Source organism: Limanda limanda, chromosome 11, assembly GCF_963576545.1.
Source record: "Limanda limanda chromosome 11, fLimLim1.1, whole genome shotgun sequence".
NCBI lineage: Eukaryota > Metazoa > Chordata > Actinopteri > Pleuronectiformes > Pleuronectidae > Limanda > Limanda limanda.
The window spans coordinates 27,756,473-27,772,552 of NC_083646.1; the positions used below are offsets into that span (position 1 = coordinate 27,756,473).

The 16,080-nt window shown below is 39.6% G+C and overlaps 1 protein-coding gene across 1 annotated transcript in view; it reads left to right on the forward strand.

Moving 5' to 3' along the window:
* Window positions 1-16,080, forward strand: part of LOC133013557 (intermembrane lipid transfer protein VPS13B-like) — a 325,549-nt gene that overhangs the window by 36,274 nt on the left and 273,195 nt on the right. The window contains exons 5-7 of the mRNA XM_061080533.1: window positions 10,480-10,647; window positions 11,718-11,899; window positions 13,059-13,233. Coding sequence (XP_060936516.1) covers window positions 10,480-10,647; window positions 11,718-11,899; window positions 13,059-13,233 — 525 coding nt within the window. The remainder of the gene's footprint in view (window positions 1-10,479; window positions 10,648-11,717; window positions 11,900-13,058; window positions 13,234-16,080) is intronic.

The following is a 16,080-nucleotide window of genomic DNA, read 5'->3' on the forward strand; positions in this document are numbered from 1 at the left end:
GTGTATTGTGTGTGTGTGTGTTTTGTTTGTGTGTGTGTGTGCGGGTGTGCGTGCATATGTCTATCTATAGTTATGAGGGCCAAATGTAGTTCAATACCATCATTGTGAGGACATTATGAGATACTGAGGACATTTTGCCTGGTTCTCACAAATTCAAAGTCTTGTTTGAGGGTTAGGACTTGGTTTTAGGGTTAGAATTAGGTTGGGATAAGGCATTTAGTTGTGATGGTTAAGGTTAGGGTAAGGGACTAGGGAATGCATTATGTCAATGAGTGTCCTCACAACTATAGAGAGACGTGTGCGTGTGCACATACGTACGCCTGTGTGCACTTTGAGTGTGTGTATCTGTTTTTAGTGTTACCGTGTTAATTTGTGTGCACACCTCACACTGTTCCAGCAGTGGACCTTGTTTCAACCCATTAAAGGCTGTAAAGACAACTCTGGGGTCAGAGGTTACGGCACCTCAATAACAGTGAGGAAGCAGATGAATGCTGTAATCCTGGCCTTCCTAATTAAACGCTAGAGGTGAAAAGATAGATGAGGTAAAACTAACCTACTATGACTCAGACAGAGGATATTTTGCTAAGAATAAGATACAAAGCAAACCTGTCAGGAGTATTTAATGTAGTTTAGGAAGTTTGAGGGCACAGCCAAGCATTTAATCACATATTACACAATTAACCTAATCTATTTGATGTATACATTTACCACTACTAATAATAATATTGATAATAACAATGATAATCATGATTATAATAATAATAATAATAATAATAATAGACCTGGTAATGTTATATATGTAGCACTTTTGAATAACAGTTTTGTGTTACACAGACATAAAATCGGAACATATATATATTTTTTTTTTACATGTATTTTTATTGGTTGTTAGACAAGATGTACACTGTCACACATGTTGCAATATTTCAATTAAATTTCTTTTTGTGTCAATGTACAATGAAACAGTAGCATTTTAACAATTTACATTTTTATATTTTTATAAACCCCATCCCACCCTAACATTCCCTGTGCCACAAAAAAAAAAAAAAAAAAAAGAGGGGAGGGGGGAGTTCTCCTAAGATGAAAGCGTTTGAGCTTTACGTTAATGCCCTATACTAATGAGAGGGGAGAGTGACAAGTTTGTCAAAATAGACCAGTAAAGGGTCCCAGACTTTGTTGAATTTTCCGGTTGATCCTCTAAGAAAGTATTTAACTTTTTCAATTTTTAAAAACATCATCATATCAGAAAGCCACACAGATGCCTTCGGTGGTAATTGTGATTTCCATTCCAAGAGAATTCTCCTTCGAGCAATTAGAGTGGCAAAGGCAATAACATTTTTCTTGTTAGTGGCTGTCGCAGTGTCGTTACCCCTTACCCCAAATATAGCCATTAAAGGGCTAGGTTGTAGATGTAGGCCAAAAGCAACATTCAAAATCCCAAATATTGATTTCCAAAACTCTTCCAACTTAGAGCACGTCCAGAACATATGAGCTAGGTCTGCGTTAGTGGCTTTACAGCGATCACACGTATCATCTAGTTCAGGGTATATTTTTGCAAGCCTGGCCTTACTATAGTGAGTATGGTGGAGAACTTTAAATTGAATCAGATTGAGGCGTACACAAGAAGAGGTTCCATTTACACAGCTAAGAGCTCTAACCCATGTCTCGTCTGAAATGGCTGTTCCTAATTCTTCCTCCCATTTTGTCTTGATGTCTTCGGTTGATACACTACTAAACGACATAATTGAATTATATAAATTAGAGATTTGGCCCTTCAAAGTTAAGGGAATCTTAAGTATGACATCTAAGTTTGAACTTTCCGGTAATTGAGGGAACGATGGGTTGTACGTTTGAATAAAGTGGCGTATCTGAAGATATCGGAAAAAAATGGATTTAGAAATAGAGTGTTTTTTGGCCAAATCCGTGAAAGTAGGAAAAATATTATCTATGAAAAAGTCCTTGCATGTAGTAAGACCCATAGTGTTCCATTGTATGAATGTGACATCAAGTTCAGCAGCTGGAAAAAGGTGGTTATTACATATGGGACTTAGCATAGAAAGGCCAGACAATTTAAATGTTTGCCTGAATTGTATCCAAATTCTTAGGGATGAGCGCACTACTGGGCTTGAGGAAAACAGTGATGGGGAGAGAGGAAGTTTTGTTGTTAACAGTGCAGGAAGTGATGACAGATTACAGAGCTTTGCCTCCTCACTGCACCAACCCGTGTCTGGGGCCTGAAACCAGTACATTATTTTAAACAAGTTAATGCAAGCAATGAATAAAACATCTAATTGAAAGCCATTTTATAACAATGTGTCTTCAGAAGTCTTGTAAAAGATGACACTGAGGTAGCTTGTGTGATTGGCAAAGGAAGGTTCTTCTACAGTTGTTGAGCCCTTACGGTGAGTTCCCTATCAACCTTTTTCTAAAGTCTCGCCCTGGGTACAGAGAGTTACAGTTGATTAGCAGATGGATGACTTTGTGCATGGGTGTAACAGATGAGCAGGTGTGCTCGGTAAAGCGGCTTAAGGCCATTCAGTCATTTAAAAACAAGGAATAACACTTTAAATTGAATTCTAAAAACCACAGGAAAACAATGCAATGAGGTTAGAATGGGCCTTTATGCTCATAACTTGGATATCTTGTAATAGCCCCACAGCTGCTGTGTTTTGTTGAAGTTGAAGGCAGTTGATATATTTCTAGAGCTGCAGGATTAGGCAAGAAGTACTGAACCAGATTGAACCAAACTTAAAACCAAAATGATGGCTCATGGGTAGGGCTGGGCGATATGACTTCAAATCAATACCCCGATTATTTCAAACTTTTACCCTGATGTTGATTGATGACATGTTAAGTGAGGGTAGTGAGGAGGGAGGACATGGGGCAGGGTAATATGGCACTGTACAAGGTGCCTAGTCCACCGCTGCAAAATTACCGTAGCGTAAACCCAACAGTTTGTGAATGAACGCATTAGGGAAGATATCAACCGAATTAACTGACTTGAACAAGATTTAGTTGGTTAGAGGTTATAAATGTTGATTTTGATACGTTTGAGGCTAATAGCCCAGCCCTAGTTATTGGCCACTGAAGAATACTAAGTTTTTTTCAAATTGTTCCTTAACATTGAGCACCTTTAGGTGAAAAACTGATAATAAAGCACTACAAATTTTTTGTTTAACTTGACATCAGCAAAAATAAAACTCTGATCATGGATTGGAGGCAAAAACAGATGGCTACCTTATTTTTAAGTCGCATAAATGTGTCTTCAAATTTGAATTTTCTTGCAGTCCAACGGCACATTGTATCTCAGAAGGTAGTGATCAACAAAAGCAGTTACATATGGACGGAGTTGCAGCAAGTGTCAGGGTTTATAAGTGTGTACACTATGTGTTAAGGTGTGTTAGCACAAACACCATCAAAGGGCAATGGACAGTCTTCTTTGTCAGCGTGTAGGTCGACAAACCACTATTTTGCATCTGGTCTCCTCCCCTTCAAAACAACCAAATCAAAACACAGCCGACACTTAAAAAACAAGCCACCAGCAATTATCTAGTCATTTGGCCCTAAGCCCTCACATGTTGACTGAATTTATCCTCCCTGTTCTCCCTGTGGTGGGAAATAAAGAAGTTAATTCATATGCCATTGGATTGGTAGCCACACAAAGACCAAAAACCAAGTGCTTCCACCTTGAGCGATTCTGTGAGTGATTATGTTTACTGCTGCTTTGCGGGGGTCCAGTGGCCACCGTTTGTGAAAAGCACATTTCTGCGATTTAGGGGATTCCCACGTTGGCCCTTTTCACGTTGTGAAACCATGCTTTGTTTCATATGAGATCAAAGAGATTTCATCGCGGAAGTCTCACTTTTAGTCGAGGTTTCTGTGAGTTTGTTGATTCAAATAAGTTTTCAAGCTGAACTCTCAAAATATCACCAAAATACTAATTGCATTATGATCTTTAGTATGAAATGCCTTTATCGTACGGTGAGAGACGTATTCAATCTGTGAGAGAATTGTTGTCCTTGCTAAATTCTTGTTTGTCATATGTGAAAACTTAATTTAGACTATTTGACTGAAATATTAAGGGATTAACTGCATCTGCAGGTATCATGTTAATGTTTTAAGTTGTTCCACACCTACGAAGTGTACAGCTATCAACCAACAGCAGTGTTTCCCCTACCATTCTATTAGGGGGGCGCTGCGCCCCCCCAACGGGACCTCCCGCCCCCCCTGGAAGGTCAAGTTAATTATTTATTTTATTTTTTAATATAGCGCCAGATCTCTCATAAATCATTTTAAGGTTACATTTCCTATAAGACAGGTCTATAGCTTGTATTCCTGTCTCGACATGGTCGCGCGGTTAGAGTTCTCCTCTGCTCTCTGTAGCGCGCACAGCGGAGTTCCATCCAGATGCGCGCACACACAGACACGTGCGCGCACACACTGACACGTGCGCGCACACACAGGTGAGCAACCTTCCAACAACGGACAGAGAGCATCCATCTGAAAACATGTCGCATCAACCACCTGAGAAGCAGTTAAAAATATCCGTGTTTTTTAAACGCTCCCAGGTGGAACATGGTAACACCCACTCTTCCAATGCTTCCAATGACACAGTCAGGAACTTGGGAGTGATCTTCGATCCTGATTTGTCCTTTAATAGTCACTTAAAAGTAATTTCTAGGACCGCGTTTTTCCACTTGCATAATATCTCAAAAATCAGACATGTCCTTTCGCAAAAAGATGCAGAAAAACTAGTCCACGCCTTTGTTACATCGAGACTGGACTACTGTAATTCACTATTATCAGGCTCCAGCAGCAAGTCGTTAAAGACTCTGCAGCTGGTCCAAAATGCCGCAGCACGTGTCCTGACGAGAACTAAGAAAAGAGAGCACATTTCTCCAGTATTAGCATCACTACACTGGCTTCCTGTTAAATCTAGAATAGAATTTAAAATTCTCCTCCTCACCTTCAAGGCCCTTAATGATATGGCACCTCTTTACCTTAAAGAGATGTTAGTTCCATATCAACCTACTAGAGCACTCCGATCCCAGAACTCAGGTTTACTTGTTGTCCCTAAAGTCTCTAAAAGTAGAGTAGGAGCCAGAGCTTTTAGCCATCAAGCCCCACTCCTGTGGAATAATCTCTCGCTTTCAGTTAGGGAAGCAGACACGCTCTGTTCGTTTAAAAGTAGACTCAAAACCTTCCTTTTTGATAAAGCTTATAGTTAGAGCTAATTAGTGCGATGTTCCAAAATTGATTAAATGGCAAAAACCCCTGATGATGCTAAGACGCACAGGGAATTTATGACACAAGACACACGGAGCTTCTCTTTCCTGCTTCTTCTTCCTTTTCTCCATATTTATCACATCAAGATAATTCTTATCTGATCAGTACATGTTACTAACCTGACCCCTTTCCCGGAGTTTCTGTGCCTTAGCGCCCGCGGATGCAGGGCCACAGCTGTGGCCGCACCATGGATTATGATTGTGGATCGCGCGTCAGAGGTCGCAATGGTGGATCCAGTTCGGTGGATTCTGTATCGTGCCAGCTGATCGTCGTTGTAATGGAGGATCCTTTGTCGCGTTGGCATCGGATGATGAGGGACCACGACCGAGGCGGCAGCTGATAATGGATTCTAACTGGCGGCGGTGGACAATGACTGTGGATTATAGTGGATCCCATCCTGATGCTGGATCGTGGTCTTGCTGGCTGCTGGCCAGAGACTGTGATTGCAGCGGGACTGCCTGACACATAGTATTGAAAAATGTTTACCCTCATCGATGCTGCTAAAAATCCTGATGATGTTTTCTTACACCTGACATCTATTGCACTTCTGTCCGTCCTGAGAGAGGGATCCTTCACATGTGGCTCTCTCTGAGGTTTCTACATATTTTTACCTGTGAAAAGGGTTTTTAGTAGTTTTTCCTTACTCTTGTTGAGGGTTAAGGACAGAGGATGTCACACAATGTTAAAGCCCTATGAGACAAATTGTTATTTGTGAATGTGGGCTATACAAATAAAACTTGATTGATTGATTGACTTGACTCCTGCGAGTAGCAGCCGGAGGAGCTCTCCTGCTCCGGGTCCGAGTTCAGAGAAGAGCCCACGTGTTGCACGGGATGCGCATTTCTCAGCGCCGGTCAGCCCGCGATTCTGCTTTCTCCGCTTGTTGTATTTAACCGTGAACGCACCTCGCCTCGCAACCTGAGCCTGAACCATTATTAATCCCGCTGCGTCACTTCCTTCTATCACTGTATAATCTATTTTGATCGGACCATTGTTCAAAACCGGCAAATCTGACGTGAAAAGATTTTTATTATTTACGGAAGTTTGAAAACGGTAACTTAACACAAACAAGGGTTATGACGAAGTGCTTGATTCTAACTAGTCCTGTTTGATTGCCATGGTAACAGTGATTTCAGGTAGTAGAGAAGTCGTGATGGGAAGATTGCTAGTAGGATCTCGACTTTAGTCTTCTTTCACTTTATGCGCATGCTCCATGACGTCTTTACAGCGATTTCAACTACTCCGCTCCAGCGTTTCCGTGTTTTCGTGACAGGGCTTCTTGTAGACACGATAAACATAAGTACCGGATCCAAACATTTTTCCGGATTCCGGCAATCCAGGTTACGTATGGAAGTCAGTGAATACATACATTACATACATGCATGTATAGGCCTACATGCATGCATAAATAAATAGATAGATAGATAAATTACAGTTCAAAGAGAATGAAAAGGGGAGTATTTCAGTTTTGTTTTTTGTTTTAGGAATGTTCTGTCGAACATGTAGACAGCATAAACAGGCAGTGGTGAGAGGAAACCAGACCCGGGCATTTATAGAGTCTCCCTGCCAGTCCTACAGAAAGGACAAACTGGACAAACACATGAGGTCTGAGCATCACAGAATAGCCTGTCAGCGCCGGTCAGAAATCCAATGTACAGTTCAAAATCATTAAAAGAAACACATTAACATCCATCATAATTCCTTTAAGTTTTTGTGTCCCTGGGGAAACACTGAACAGTCAACGTTTTCTATGGGAGTACCAGAGCAAGGGGAACAATTCACAGACTGAACTAAGACCGGCATACATCTAAATGTATGGCATTGTGTCCAGTTGTTGTGTATGCATGCATGGTTGTGTAAGTATGTGTGTGATTGGTGGAGATTGAGATTTACATGGACTAAAATGCAAACACACTCCTGAGATAAATCTATGGTCCAGTGCTACTGATGTCCTGGTACTGGGGCCTTAACTCAGAAACTGAATATAGCATCTGTTGTGGTATTACTGGAAAATGCTACTTATGGATAGAGAATATCCCACATTGGTAAAGGTTGGAGCTTTCTCCAGCTGGAGCTTTCTTCTGTTCTGGAGACCTGCTGTACCATGCATGGTTGGGTTATGTGAAACTACTGTTTTATCTCCTGTTTCTTTTTAAGGGGTCCTAGAGCTATTAATTGAGTGTGAGCATTTCTGTTTTTCTTGATATTATGACAAATTAACAGGAATATAGAATTTTCGAACTACTTTAACTCTTTGAAAGTGCTTTGTTCCACACACTATTGAATGTGTCCTCTTGGTTATAGTAATAAATGTACACATTACATTTCAGAATAACACCACAAGACCAACCTACAGTATATTTATTGTATGATGGACTTGTCAGTCTTTCTATCCATGTCTAATAACTGGCAAGGCTACTAGCTGCTAATACTTTCCATACACATGAAAAATGGTGAGCATGGACAGTATAGTGTTTCTTTCCTGTATTGCTCAAAAGAGAGTACTTGGCCTGTTCTTAGATCACATAAAGGAGCTGGTTTTTCCAGTCATTTTATGGTTGAGCAGTTTTAAATGTGCTCCTTCCCTGTGGGCCATAGCACAGGTGCTGGCTGTGTCAATTGTTTACAGAAGTTCAGAGCAGTGGAATGACTCGCTGTGAGATGGATTAGGGCTCTGGTGTTGGTGCAAGGCAAAAGTAGGTATAACAAGAGTAAGAGAGTGCAACAGAGAAATAAAGGCATCCCGACATGGGCAAATGAGATCCAAGGAGCCAAATAGCAGGGGGTAAAATGCTGGTTTTACTGCTAAGGCTGCAGGTGTGAGAGCAGCTTTCTTACTGACCCCAGATTTAAAGACACACACGCACTCAAACGTGCATGCACAGCCACATTCATGCATGCAAGAAAGCAACCAGGCCCCCACTCATACTCAGACAAGCACATGCATATATGCAAGCATGCAGACCCATACACAGATGTCATGAACAGGCATTGCGTTTATGAGTTGAGTTTAGATTATGTCATCCTCTCTTAATGCCAGTCTGTTTGGTCAGGCAACAAATTCATTTTTGTCAATTGGATTATGATAATGTTCAGTCGGCCGAATGTGCAAGAGGCCCAACAGTTAACCGATTCATATAAATATTTTCATCAACAGAGCCATTTAGTACTGCCTAATTATCGTTTCTGTTATGCCCTGGCCCAGGCATGTAGATACAGGAAGACAAACATTTGGTTTGGAAAAGAAGGGAAAAGCTTTAAAGGTTTATATGTTTTCAGTTGTAGTGACGGTGCTTAACAGTACATGGGAGGAATGAATAATGCCATTGGTCCTGTGGTTACGAGAATATATTGCTGTATATTTTCATATTTTATGGTCGAAACTCCCCTGTCTGCAATATTTTAAGGTCTTTCTTACTTTGTTGAGTAATAACCTTACTGTGTATGTTTTTCCTGCAAAGCTTCTGTTTCTGAGCATCACTGTGGCCAAAGAAAGGTACTGGTAACACTGCAGGATGGCTCCCCCAGCTCTGCTGAAACCAAAGCTATCGAAATGCTCTTTCTCTCCTGCTTTTTCTTAGTTACTGCATCCCTCTGTTTCTTTACCACAAAACCACCATCCCTCTACTTTTCACCTTCACTATAAAATCTATTTCTATTTCTATTACATTTGTGCATGTTATGTGTCATGTTAACTCATGCAATGAAGCTTGCGTTTTTTAAGTAAACATACAGGTTCCTCAGTGCTTTAACAGACCAGGGAGGGATATATTTGAATCAACATATACATAGTTTTGTGTTAAACATGAGTTAGCTCCTGAGAGGATAACCCTTCAGAGATTCATAGATTCACTCGGGATTTGTAGCACTGCTCAGGCAGGGTGAGTAGTAAAATGTTTTCTTATTGATTCTTAGCTACTTTAACTGTACACGTTCAAGGCATAGTTTGTGGCAAAAACTGACATGTCAGGACCTCCTCTTATTTACGAGCAAATGAAATAACATAGTTCAGTGGTACTGAGCTTCGATTTTTAGAGAATGCAGGTTCTTTTTTTACTTAATGTGTCCTGATAACTCAGTTGGCACAGGCAGTTTACCAAGCACAATCTCTGATACAGCAGTCCTGCAATACATCCTCCCTGAATGTTGTATTTTAATTTAAATGGTTCTTGAGAGTTTCAAGCAGTTTGTGATGCTGTTCAATAGTATAACATTACTCAGACTGGATTTTTCTTTCTTTTTACATCGGAATGGGTTATGTTTACCCTGTGTGTACAATGTATGTACCCAATGCTGACTTGATAACTTTAAATTGAATGATGCCATTTCATAGGGACATTACCATGATGTAATTTATACCATATGATAGGGCTGCTCAATTAATCGAAATATAATTGTTATTACGATTATTGGGTCAAACGATCTCCAAACTACTATAATCGAGTTGAAACGATTATTTGGCATTTTTTTCTAAAGCGACGTGCATGCGCAATTCAGTCCCTCCATAATCGAGCAGCCCTACCATATGATGACAAATTATAAGTTAATCTAAATCAACTGTATATCATGTCTGGAATCTTATTTGTTACAAAAGTTCATGCAAGCTACATTTTATTACTAGCGGATTATATTCCATTTGAAGACATGATGAAGACTATCATATTACAATACATACCATTTAGCTGACGCTTTTATCCAATGTGATTTCCAATAAGTGCATTCAACTTTCGATTATTTTTCAAGCTATATAAGCATTAGGTTGTGTCTTTAGGATGAAGAGATGCATTTCTTCACTTTGCATGATGTCATTTTCTGACTTCTGAGATTGACTCTCTTGCCCTATTATTTGGAGATATCTTGGAAAAGGTTTGGTGAAAGTCTTTCCATGTTGAGCTGTTTTCACACACACACACACACACACACACACACACACACACACACACACACACACACACACACACACACACACACACTTGAAAACTTTCCTACATTTCTTTTATCCAGGTGTATCCAATAAACTGGCAGCTGAATGTACTGTACATTCCAGTGAATATATACTAATAGAATCTAGTCACTGTGCCCTCCTCTGTAAATGCATGTCTCTTGTGAAATAAGTTATGAACATCTTTTTATAGCACTATGAAGAATTAAGTTTTGTTAACATGTTTCTCATGTGTGATTACTTGTTCGTAGGTTACGTGCAGAGTCTGATCAGGCGAGTGGTGAACAACGTCAATATTGTGGTGAACAACCTGATCCTTAAGTATGTGGAAGATGACATTGTGCTGTCGGTCAACATTACCTCAGCAGAGTGCTACACCGTGGACGATATGTGGGAGAGGGCCTTCATGGACATCACTGGTGAGAAATGGCTGCTTACATTCCTTGGTAGTGGGATTAACTAGTAAATCCAATAAGACAACCTACTATATACTACAGTAAGGGTTCAGTTTTGTAAGTTCAAACTAAGGTCAAACAGACATCTCAGAATGGAACATTAACATGATGAAAAAATATATGAAGTAAAATAAATAATTAAATGCTCCAATTACTCTTTGCTAAGTGTCTGATTATCAACAATACAGAATGCTTCTGTGGTCGCTTGGATTGAGCATTTCAACAAGTAGTGCCACCCACCCACTCAATAGTGTTTACTGAAGTTAAAAGGAACACCACAGTGTAAGGTAATCTGCCAGAAGAACTAGGAGTGTCTGTAGGATGCGTGTGTATTTTGTGTGTAGGTGTGTCTGTGTGTGTCTGCTCATCGCTCTTCACACACAAACTGACAATCATATTTATATGTTTATTTCTTAAACAATGTTGTCAAATCACGAATGGTTCTGGTCACTTGAACCCTGTGGGCTTCTCGTGTTGTGTGTAGCAAGTGAACTGTGGGCATGCAAAATGTTGGACTGTTTTTCAATATATGGAACATAAATAAACGTACTGGACAAATTCGAATAACCTCTGATTAGTATTGGTGTTCTTTGTTAAAGTGCAAAGTGAGTGCAGGCCAGACACTCTGACATAACACTCCAGCACTGTAAAAGATACGGTGACTACAATGTGAGTCTGCCCCAATCCAGAAACAGTGACTGCAATAATGGTGGAAACCCTGTACATTGCACACACACTTTATTATAGCTTATTTACAAGTAGAAGAAATGTATCATTCAGGCCCCAGCTTATATAGTGTCAGTTCAGTTGCAGACAGTGCTCTGGACATTAGATCTGAGTGTATTGGAGATGCGCAGTCCCAACTTTCAGAGCCTTCTCTCTTATAGTGCATATATTTACATTTGTTTGTGTTTAATGATATTGTAAGATGTTGTATGTTGACATGTTTAGTTAGCGTCAAGCACAATGGGTCAGCCTCTTATGTTCAATACAAAATGATGAATTTTCTCTTCTCCTCTTTTCTCTCTATTTAGCTCCAGAGCTGGTCCTAAGGAAAGTGATCAACTTTGCAGACTGTACTGTCTGCTTGGACAAGCGAAATGCTAGCGGCAAGATTGAGTTTTACCAGGACCCGCTGCTGTACAAATGCTCTTTCAGAACACGCCTTCATTTTACCTATGACAACATGAATTCCAAGATCCCATCTGTCATCAAAGTGAGCAGCTTACATTTTTAGAAATAACTTGATGAGCGACCAAGAAATAGTTATTTCTTATAGGTTAATTTGCTGTAACTTTGCTATCATCCCAACATGCCATACTTGTGAGGAACAGAAAAGATTTAAAATTTGTCATAGCAGCTAAGTGTTGTCAAAGGAATATATGACTTACTGCTCTTATCAAATCTTTGCGTATTTCTCTTTATAATTTCAGTCCATTGTTCTAAGAAGTGACATTCTGAATATATATGGGAAACAGCTATTTGTTTTTCCAAGATTTTACTTTGTATACAAAAAAAACAGTTTTTGTTTTAGACTTTTAAGTGCTTTTTAGAGAGATGTAAAAAAAATTCTCCAATATTTGTTCAAAAAAACATGTTCAAGTACGATACACAACCATTATTGAGAATCAGCTCCATAATGTCCTACCAATTGCAACAGTTTAATTCAGAATAAACACGCTTCTCCCGTTACAGAATCCTCACAGGCAGTCACAGTCATTTCCTTCTCTGTGACAGTGGAAAAGTGATATATATTTGTAGAATATCAGATATGATCTGTTATATATCTGTTTCTTGGCCATCCTTAGTTGTTCCTTAATGTGGTAGAGATTTATTTATGTTGTCAGATCATAACTATTTGTGATGCAAAAGTAGCTTGCTGGTGCATATTTAACTTTTGAGCTTTATATAGTTTTAACCAGAAAATCCACAGTGGCTGTCTGTGGTTTTGGTTTATGTGTTACTGGCTGAATAGGCTCACTCATATCTATACACAGTCAGTAACAAGTTTTGTGTTTTTTATGGTGCTCTATCTATATCAACAAAATTACACAAAAAAGATTTGCCGCATACTACAATACAAAACCATATCTGTTACATAAGGTTAAGCAATAACGAAGGTGCGTCCACTTTTAACTGTAAATCTTTTGTCATTTGGAATTCATCATCACTGAATAATACAAACTCATATCTTTCACATGCAACACTCAGCATCCAGGGGAATCTTAAGCAGTTTTTACTTGACATTTGGCTTCTCTATCTGACATGTGGGGACTCCAAAAGTGGTTAGGCCTGTGGCCAATTTTAAAGATATAATTTAACAATTAAAAATTAAAAATGTAATAACTTGCTTTCTCTTCCCTGTGCTTTCTCAGATCCAGACCATGGTGGAGAGCCTGAAATTGTCCATTACTGATCAGCAGCTACCTATGTTTATCCGCATTTTACAACTGATCATTGCCCTCTACTATGGAGAAATCGGAGGACACAAGGAAAGCGAGGGAGAAGAGGGCAGTGGTCATACCAGGGAGGCTGGAGGAATTTTACCTGGTGAGTGAGGTCTGTTAGGGAAGATCTGATATGTGACTGTTGACCGATAGATTATTTTGTGTTTCGTTTTGTTTTTTGACCAATTGATAAACAAAATTGTGAATATAAAAAATACCTGAGCTGAATTTCTTCAGAGCTGCTTTTTGTAGAATTTTGCACTCAATGACGTGTAGTGGCTAAAACTTGCATTTCTAAGTATAGCTAGTAAGATATATTTGGCTGTATTGCTCATATATATTTTTTATATGCTTTCTCTTTATATTTTAATATGTTCACTTTCTAAATGGTTCATGAGGCAGTCCTTCTTTTTGTTATCCCTGAGGTTCCTCCTTTTTGCTGAAACTAATCTGCTTGTAGCTCTGAACATGTTTATCCATGTACAAAGCAAGGGCAAGGGCAAGGACAGCAAAATAGATCAATAATTTTGTTATAGGCATCATTTTAATTTATCAAAATGAATTAAAACATTTGATATTCAGGTCTCTGGGTGGAAAGATGAGGAATTTGTGTAATAATATCTCCTACAGCAATCCTATCTCTCAGACAAAGCTCTGAACTGAGCCATCCCACCATCTGCAAAGCCTTGACATTTTTCTTAGACAGCTCATGATACTCTGCATGTTGCTGTGTTGTGTTCAGGGGCTATGTCTGTCCATATGCTACTGTTGTTCCTAAATGGGACATTAAACATCACTTTGACCATGGTGTGCGCTCCTCCTGCTTTTTCCACAAACAAAAGCCAGAGCTTGTAACTCAACACAGACTGTTGTCGTCAGGTCTGAACCTCTCAATGTGGACAAAGGCAGGAGAGAGGAGGATGAAGGGACGAAATAGGATGAATCAACACAGGCCCATCTCTGTCTTTTTGACTGGAGCACCATACGAAATCACACTCCACATTTCCAGGAGCTCAGTGAAATACATACATGGAGTTGGTTTCTCTCAGGCATACTATGCATATCCATCTGAATCATTTGTAAGCATCAAGTACAAGCTAAAGACACACACCCCCACACACACACAGATATAAAGCACTGTGAGTGGTCATCAAGACTAGGAAAGCGCTATATAAATACAAACCATTTACCATTTACATATACATAGACCACATTGTCTCCTTTTAAACCTGCAACCAACACCATTGGAAAAATCCCCACTTTTTACTTTATATCGCCTCTCCCCGATTGTTCATCCTCATCAACCAGATAGAACAGGATCAAATCCCAAGTCCTGCTAAATCAAATTACGGTGGAGGGGCAGTTGTGGGCAGAGGTGAAGCAAGCAGCCTTAAACAAAACAGCCCATTTGTTCACTCCCTCTAACTTGCTCCCTGTTGGCCTGGAACTTAAACTGCAAGTTATTGGCGCAGCTTCCAGTTTAGTGTCCCATGCCAGATGTTAGAGTGCGGTCATGCTACTGCTATGTGGAGTCTCAGAGAATGAATTAATATCCCATCACAAAAATATAGCATGGGGACCTGCTCTTGGAACCTGAGCATCTAGTTATGCTGAAAGTAATCGTCAGAGTCAAGAAGTTGAAGGGGGGCACTTCTGTGTGTATGTTTGTTGGGATGGGGTTTGGGATCCTTTTGGGCTTGTTCACAGACATATGGTTTTTCAGTTTATTCATGTCAGGTTTAAGAAATAAAGGTGCAGTTTTTTGGACAATAGTGGGAGAATTACAGCTTAAATGATTTACTTGTAATATGAAAATACACTATCTTGTGTCTTTTTTAACTAGGAAAGAAAGCCTTTTACCACAGATTGGTTCTGAGTGCTACAACATTTATGTATGTTGATGCTCATAGTAACTGACTTGGCTTACATGACCATTAGTTATTTTTATTTGATTGTAGTGTCTAGTGAACAATCATTGTCAAACAATTAGTAGAACATGATTCTGGCGCCACTTCTTCAAGACTACATTTGTTGTTGTGTTTGTTTCTTTTTCACTCTTACTCTGACCTGGCCTTTGTGCATGCATGCGTGTGCATGTCCACATGTGCTTGTTTGTGTGGATATATGGACAAAAGATTGAGGATAGATTTAGTCTGAATCCACTCTGCACTGTTTTAATAAGTGCTGACCTTCAATTGAAAGCTGGTCTTTTTAGGAGATTTCAAAGTGAATATTAATTTTTGCCCCTATGTGAAGGGGTTTTCTTTTTACCAATTAGCAAAGAGGAAAAAGCCTGTAATGCGTTTATGTTTCCATGATTCACTGTGGCTGCATGTTCTTGTTTTAATCTCTCTCTTTTTGGTAGGAGCCAATGACTCCTTAAAGAAAAGTTCACAGAAAAAGAAAATGGACATCATCTACTCACCACTATTGCAATGAGGGGTGGGTGAAGTGTTGAGTCCACATAACACTTCTGGAGTTTAGGGGTAAACTTTTTTGCAGCAGAATACAATACAATTGAAGTCAATGGTGACATACACTTCAGACGTAATAAAACACAGAACAGAAAACATGCATCCATGAAGCTTGTTTGGTGTCATCCAAGTGTCCGCAGCGCCAACATTCAAATTTGATTCCAAAAGGCGCCTTTACACGGTGTTATTAATCCTAAAAGTCCTTTGATATCCTCCTACGATGGGGTTCGCGACCCTAGGACACACCATCTTTGTCTGAAGTCCCCTAGCTTAGCAGCTTCCAGTGGACTTTTAGGCCTTAAAAATGGGGTAAATTACCTTGTTTCAAGTTGAATATGAATGTGCGGGTGAAACCACAGAGAGTATGGAGCATATGTGTTGTATCTGTTTTAATAAAGTCTGAATTGTATGTTGCCATAGACTTTATCGGTTGTCTCGTAACAAGTTTTCCCTTAAATCCAGAAGTGTTTGTGGAC